The sequence below is a fragment of the Fukomys damarensis genome, unplaced genomic scaffold (genome assembly GCF_012274545.1).
Source record: "Fukomys damarensis isolate Sample0158 unplaced genomic scaffold, DMR_v1.0_HiC HiC_scaffold_39, whole genome shotgun sequence".
Taxonomy (NCBI): Eukaryota; Metazoa; Chordata; class Mammalia; order Rodentia; family Bathyergidae; genus Fukomys; species Fukomys damarensis.
In genome coordinates this window covers 77674005-77682082 of record NW_022900951.1, presented here as the reverse complement: position 1 = coordinate 77682082, position 8078 = coordinate 77674005, and the positions used below count along the sequence as shown (strand labels likewise).

General features: G+C 36.4%; 1 protein-coding gene and 1 pseudogene across 1 annotated transcript; one reads left to right on the top strand and one right to left on the bottom strand.

The window, feature by feature from the left end:
* Positions 1-402: 402 nt before the first annotated feature.
* LOC104861822 lies at positions 403-1933 on the bottom strand (annotated as a pseudogene).
* Positions 1934-2606: 673 nt separating this feature from the next.
* Positions 2607-7724, top strand: LOC104861821 (protein FAM122B-like). Its single transcript, XM_033760494.1, is given in 5 exon segments — positions 2607-2647; positions 5474-5769; positions 5896-6057; positions 6964-7119; positions 7660-7724. Coding segments are annotated over 5 exon segments (720 nt in total).
* The last annotated feature ends 354 nt before the right edge of the window (positions 7725-8078 follow it).

Genomic DNA, 8078 nt, shown 5'->3' with positions numbered 1-8078 from the left:
TTAAATATAGACATTGGACTAACCCAGTCTACACTTTCAAGTCTACATTCTTCATCTGAAGCAATGCATCAGGGACATCCCTGAGTCCATATGTTTTCAAGTTCACAGTACATGAAATCAGGTTTTATTTTTTATTTTTTCATCACCCAGCCACATACAGGGGCCATTGACTCTGGAAACTTGGATGGGACCTTTTCCTATGAGGACCGGCCAGGGCTGCGCAAGTTCTCTCCTCAATGAGAATTAATGCTGTCATGCTCTATCAATGGGAAAATTCAAGAAAATAAATGCATCTGGTACAGGTTTCATGAGATCCATTCATATTTTCTATGTTCCAAACCTGCTGCTGAATGCCACTTCTCTGCTCTGTGTGTTGAACAGTTTGCGGTCTTGGAGTAGGTCTCAATTTAAAGAACTGTTATTGGCTGACCCAGAGGTTGATGCAATAGCAGCTTTGGCAGGGCTACTTGGGGAGACCAACTTTTGGTTGTGAGGCAGCATGTATCGCTTCTCGGCCTTTTGGCTAAGATCAAGTGAGGCAGCATGTAGGGGTCACAGGCTGGACATCAGTGAATTCCTCCTTTTGGTAGGCCAGGCATTGCCAGATAAATGCTTCAGCAGGAACTACACTTCAGTAGCTTTAACAATAGTATTCTTTTGTAGAATGTCCTGCTGGGACTGGTTGTGGCCAAATGGCTCCTTTTCATAAAGACACTGGTATATCACACCCACTGGCCAGACATCAACATTATTTGAGGTTTTGGTGGTTCTTTCCCAACCACAAAACACTCTGGTGGTAAGTATCAATAAGTACCAGCAACTTGTGATGTTAGCTCCATGTCATCCACTGATTGTAGTTATCATAATCCATGATCTTGGAAAGACCAGAATCTGTAATTTTTATCTTTCCACAGGCTGTACCATTCACTAAAAGAATATTACCTGGCTTGAGGTCATAGTGTATGATGGCAGGTTTTATTTCATTTAAGTACTTAAAGCATTCACAATCTTCAGGATAATGCATTGGGCTTCTTTCTCTGACATTAATTTGTGCTATTTCAGGTAGAAGTCCAGATCATTTCCCTCACAGTACTCTAATACTAAATAAGATGAGTCATGGTCCAGTGAAATGTAATCACACAGCTTAACTATTCTGGGATGAACTAATTCTTTTTTAATATGGTATTTCCTACCTACATGCTTGTGGTAATTCTTCTCATCTCCAGTTTTTACTTAACTGGTAAATTTTCACAGCTACATGTCTTTGCTCTGTTAGATCAAATAAACTTCAATGAAACCTCCCTATCTATCCAAAGGGAACTAAAAAGGATACATAATGAAGAAAATTCACAATTTAAAGATCACTCAATGCTCAATGACAGATATTTATTGTTACATCTTGTTGCTTTTGCTATCTTTGGGGTCATGAACTGTTGCCCCTCTGCCATCCTGCATTGGAACAAGCTGATTATGGACTGAAACCTCTACAAACTGTAAGCAAAATAATCCTTTTCCACTTTATCATTGGATTTTTGGTATTTTGTCTTAGATATGAGGGAAAAATAACTAAGACAGTTATCTATATCAAATATTGTTTATTTTTCCCATACCTTGTTTGAGGTCCTAATCTAGGTATCAGTGAACAAAATAAAGATCCCTGTCCTTGTAGAGCTTATGTGTATGTAAAGTACCAATACATAGGAGCACTTAATTTATCTTGATGGCTTTTTGTTCAAATCTTATTTAGTATGACATTATAAAGGGCCATTTATGGAATGAATCTATGGGCAGTGTACTTTACACATGTGCTCTTAATCCTTGAAATAATCTCCAAGAAGTAGATCAAGTAGTTGGACACTTTTATAAGAGAAAAACAGAAAATCATGACATTAAGGCATTTCCCCACAAAACCATGAGCAGTATGAGTATACATTATTTTAAAAAATAACTTTCATTGTGTACATTTAAGGTATACCATATGATGTTATATGATACATAGTTAATATAGCAGAAGAAATTAACATATCCATAATGTCACAGTTACCCATTTTTATTCTTTTGTTAAGAGCAACTAAAATTTACTCATGTAGCAGGAATCCTGAATATCACACAATTTTATTAGCTATAAATCTCTAGATTTGTTCAGCTTATATATCTGTTACTTTATAACCTCTCACCTATATCCTCTCCTTTGTGCTAATGTCCTATGGTTCCAGTTTCCCCTTTGTGCTAATGTCCTCTGGTTCTAGTATTCAGTGTTTTGTACTCTCGGCATATTTAACCTTTTAAAAAGATTCTATATCTTAGTTGGATCATGCAACATTCTCCTTCCTGTATTTAGCTTATTTCATTTAACATAAGATTTTACAAATTCATCTATGTTGTGACAAGTGGCATGATCTGCTTTGTAAAGACTAAGTATATGTAAAGCATATTTTCTTCATTCATTCCTTGATGAACACAATTATGGCTTATGTCTAGATGCCTCCTCAAAGTGTCTGGAACCAGGTTATGATGCTGGGATTAAGTGGGTGATGCCGAGATTAAGGGTGTGTTATTACTAAATTAGTCCACTGATTGCTTTAGAATAGATCTGGTTGTGCATAATGGGAAGGCCCATCCTGGGTGTGGGTGGCACCACTAAAGGGTAAGTAGCCTGGGAGAGATAAAAGGGAAAGACAGGTTGCTACTGCTTTGCTACCTTACTGTCTTCTGCCTGCCATGCACTCTTTCTTCTCTTAAATGTGCCTTTGCCAAGCTATCTTGCATTGGAGCCAGCCAACTATGAACTCAAATCTCTACAAACTGGGAGGTACAGTAAACCTTTCCTCTTTTAACTTTAACTTTGGGTGTCAAGTATTCTGTCGGAGCAATGAGAAAATTAATCAAGATAGACACTTAAATTATTTGATTCCTCAGCTATTAATAGTGTTTCAGTAAACATAAGAATACAGATGTTTCTTAGACATATTTATTTCATATTTTTTGCTTATATATAACAATAGGATAGCAAGATTATATGGTAGATTTATTTTGTTCCGCAACCTGCCTTGAAAGCACAAGGACCTGAGTTTGATCCCTGTTACCAAATATATATATATATATATATATATATTTCTGACAATAGTGGCTAAAAGTTCTCTTACTTAACACCTTCACCAACATTTGTTATCTCTTGACTTTTTAATAATAGCCATGTAATTAGTATGATACACGATCAACACTCAGAATTCAGTAGCCTTCTTGTACACAAATAACAGACTCACAGAGAGAGAAATTAGGGAAACAATTCCTTTCACAATAACATGAAAAAAAGTATCTAGGAATCAATCTAATGAAAGAAGCAAAAGACCTCTACACTGAAAATTATATGAAAAAGGAGATGGAAGAGGATATAAGAAAATGGAAAGATATCCCCTGCTCCTAGGTAGGAAGAATCAACATAGTGAAAATGGCCATACTACCAAAATTGCTATACAAATTCAATGCAATGCCAATTGAAATTCTAACAGTATATTTCAGAGAACTAGAAAAAAGAATCCAAAAATTCATTTGGAACCGGAAGAGACCTAGAATAGCAAAGCCACCCTAGGCAATAGAGACATGGCAGCGGGTATAACAATTTCCAATTTGAAACTATACCACAAAGGCACTGTGATAAAAACAGCATGGTACTGGCAAAGAAACAGACCTGAAGATCAGTGGAACAGATTGGAAGATACAAAAACAATATACTCCAGATTTACTCAGCTACCTCGTCTTTGGCAAAGGAGCCAACCATCCTCACTGGAGGTAAGATAACCTCTTTCATATATGGTGTTGGAAAAACTGGATTTCAACCTTCCAAAGATAACTAGACCCTTATCATTCACCATGCACTAAACTAAAATACAAGTGGATTAAAATCTAAATATTAAAAAAAAGAGTCACTAAATTTGCTGGAAGATGAGTTAGGCAGAACTCTTGAAGACACTGGCATAGGAAAAGACTTTATGAACAAATCCTCAGTAGCATGGGAACTAGCAGAAAGAATCAACAACTGGGATCTCATCTTATTAAGAAGTGTCTGCACTGCAAAAGAAGCTATCAACAGAACCATAAGACAGCATACAAAGTGGAAAAAATTTTTACCAGCTGCTCCTCAGACAAAGGACTCTAATCTAGAATATATAAAGAACTAAAAAAAAAAAGCCCCAATTCAAAAATGGTCATCTGAAATGAACAGACATTTCTCAGACAAAGAAGTAAAAGCTTCAAGTAAGTATATGAAAAAATGTTCCACATCACTGGGCATTCAAGAGATGCAGCTGAAAACAACACTGAGATTCCACCTCACCCCACAAAGAATGGCTGTTATCAAGAAATCAACTATAATAGCACACAAGATCCTAATGGGATAATTAATAGTGTGAAATAGGAAGAAAAGGGCGAAAGGTGTAGGGAAAGTGGTAAGGGTAGGGGAAAGGGAACAAGGGAAAAGAAAAAAATATGAGAAAATGAAAAAATGGAAATAAAATGTTTGTAAATGTGGAGAGGAAGAGGGGGTGCAAGGAGGGCAGGGACAAGGGGAAAAAATGATAACCAAGACCGTCATGTGAAGGTACAGGATCCCAGTAATGAATGTAACTGTATTGTGTACCTAGATTGTACCAATAAACTCAATAAAAAGAAAAGAAAAAAATAATCAACCAATAACAAATGTTGGCAGGGTTGTGCGGAGAAATGAACCCTTCTCCATTGTTGGTGGGAGAGCAGACTGGTGCAACCACTATGGAAATCAATATGGAGATACCTCAAAGAGCTGGGACTAGAGGTTCCATTTGACCCAGCCAACCCTCTTGTGGGTATCTTTCCAAAAGTATTAAAGGAATCTTATCACAGTGCTATATACACACCTATGTTTATTAGTGGCACAGTATGTAATAGCTAAATTTGGAAACTGCCCATTTGCCCATTAATTGGAGACTGGATTAAGAAGATGTGGTTTTTCTATACAATGGAATATTATTACTGAGCCATAAAGAATTAGAAATTAGAGTCATTCATAGGAAAATGGATGCATATTGAGGATAAACTCCAAAGTGAAATAAATAAGTCACACATGTGTAAATATTGAATAGTTTCTCTGTTGTAACAACTATAATGGCACGTAAGATCCTAATGATATAATTGACAATGTTAAATAGGAAGAAAAGTGATAAAGGTATAAGGGAAATGGGAAGGGTAGGGGAAAGGTAATAAAGGAAAAGAAAAAAAAATATGAGAAAATGAAAAAACGGAAATAACATGTTTGTAAATAGGGAAGGGTGGAGGGGGTGAAGTGAGGGCAGGGATATGGGGAAAAAATGAGAACCACGACCTGTCATATAAAGGTACAAGATCCCAACCATGAATGTAACTGTATTGTATACCTAAAATGTACCAATAAACTCAATGAGAAAAAAAAAAAGATAGAACAAAAAAAATTCGAAAGGGAGGAAGGCCTGGATATAATGAATAGAGAAACTGTGCATGAAAGGAAAGTGCAAACAGCAATACAAATAGGCCAATCATGGGCTGAAAGTTTGATCCTGAGTGATAGTGATTTTGAGAAGTTGGAGAAACTATATTCTCCTAAAAGAATTGACTTCACTCTGCTTTCAGCAGCACCTTCACCCACTAAAGGATTTGGGAAGCAATTGTTTTCACCATATTTGCAAATGTTTGTGTATAGCAGTGGATTGTCATCAAGTCCTGTTTCTAATCCAAGACGATTTTCAACCAGAAGAAGTCAGAGTCCAGTGAAATAAATTAGACCCAGTGTTCTGACTCCTCTTAAAAGAAAAAATGAAATGGAAACCAAAAGCCAACTGAAGAGACTCTCAACTCCTGTTTCTAATCCAATATGATTTTCAGCCAGGAGAAGTCAGAGTCCAGGGAAGTGAATTAGACCTAGTGTTCTCCCTCCTCTTAAAAGAAAAGGTGAGATGGAAACAGAAAGCCAACTGAAGAGACTCTTTCAAGGCACCACCAACATGCTCTGTCTGAATACAGAGCAACTGTCTGATCTCCGTTCATGTCCAGATACTTTGGATGTCAGTAGTAACAGCACTGGCTTATCCTCAGACTCACTGGCTACAAGCAGCGCTCTTCCAGAATCTCAAATACTGTGCTCGAATTAATGCTCTCTGTTCATCTTCGTGGATGGTCTCTCTCACAAGTGACTTACTCGTTTATGATTGCTTTAACTGCTGTTTCCTACATAAAACATTCCATGAAGAAAGCAGAGAACTTTGATCCCTAATGAGGTTTAAAGTCTGACAGATTTCAACCATTCTCATGTTGTTTTTTTTGGGTATCTCTTTTCTCCAAAGTTCAATTTTGTGAAATTACTAATGTCTGGTTTTGCTTATCTCATTTTGCATCTAGTGACTAAATCTCAAATACTCATTTTTTTATCACTTAGAGAATATTTTTTGTCCTGATACGTTAGTGAGAACCTGTTTTCAAATCTGTATGTTTAAGAGTCACTGATGTGTGTTTTTTATAATGATTCTTCCCCCCAGCAGTGATACAACAGAGTTGATCAGAAATTCTCTTGCTTGAGAGATTTTTTTTTGTTCCCGTGTATGTATGACTGCATACTTTCTAATCTCTTTATTTCATAGTGATATACAAATTGCTTTTGATTATATTAAATTTTCACTTTTCCTCCTTGGCTTAAAGTATATTATTTTGTTTCCCTTTCATGTTTGAGCTGTTTTCTTGCCGTTCCTCACAGAGGGGAAGAAACATAGCTGCTTCCATCATTACCCTTATTATTTTTTGCTGTTTTAGTGTATAAAACGATCATTCGTTTAATATTGATAGTGTAATTGAACTTACAGGATTCATCATTGCAGGTCCTTAGGTCTTTGATATCACAGGTGATATTCCCCAGATCTGTTGCCCTAAGGGATATATAAAATATTGTTGATATTTCTAGGTGGTATTATCAAAGAGAAGAAATTCCTGCCTTCACCAGATGTGTGGAGCATCTACAAATAAATAATGTTCTTTATATAAAAAATTGTGTACAAAAGGAGGCATCTATGGGGCTGTTAGTGTTTCTGGTGGTATCGTGGGGCCTTAGGTGCCTTGGTACATTGTCATGCTAGAAGGGATATTGTAAGGTCGCATGGAAAAGGAGGCTTTATGTGTGTGATTGCCACATACTGTTTTGCTTGCTGCTTTTTTCCCCTGATTCCTTTTTGTCATTGGATTAGTTTGTTTTGTTGTGTGGTGATTTGTGCTTTGGTTATTGTGTTGGTGCCAGAGTGGGAATCCAGTTCTTATTCATGCTGTGTTACAATTTGGCAGTTTATTGTCTACAAGGAAGCTTTTAGGAGTTGAAAAGTCAGTGTTAGTGTGCATTCTGCTCTAAACAAGCCATTTAAGCTGTAAACAGCATATATGCTAGTAAGTGTGAGATACCAAATGTTATTTAGATTTTCCAGGAAGAATCTCCTGAATGAGTCATTTAAGAAATCTTGAGTGTAATCTAATGTTAAATGATGTACTATTTATTTCACTATGTAAATGTCTGTTCTCATAAATTTATTTTATTATTTGGACATTGTGGATGGAATGTGTATTTAATGTGCACATTTATACACTATGATCATAATATTCTATTTTTAGGTGAATGTAAGGAACAAAAACTACTGCACTTGTGTCTTTTGAAGGCAGAGATCCTTGGACTTTAAAGGAAAACAATGTGCTTTGAAGGCACTTAGAGACTAGTAATAGTGAATGGTTTGAAGGGAAACCCATTCTCTGTCAACTATTAGCGAACATCACTCAGCTTGCTGTAGAGTAGTTCTGTCACAGAATCAGACATGTTCTTTGTTTGAAATTGTAATGGGCACCATAACAACCCTTGCTAACTTCAGTTCTTGGGTTGAGCAAAGCGCATAATTGGTCAAGCCTAATATAAATGTATCTGTTATGAAAATTGCCCCTTTGTGTGCCATTTTAAAGAAAATTTTCTTTGACAGTATTCAGTGCATCTATTCTATTTGTTAAAGGGCCGTGTAAGGTGTTTTTGCCCCTGTAATGAT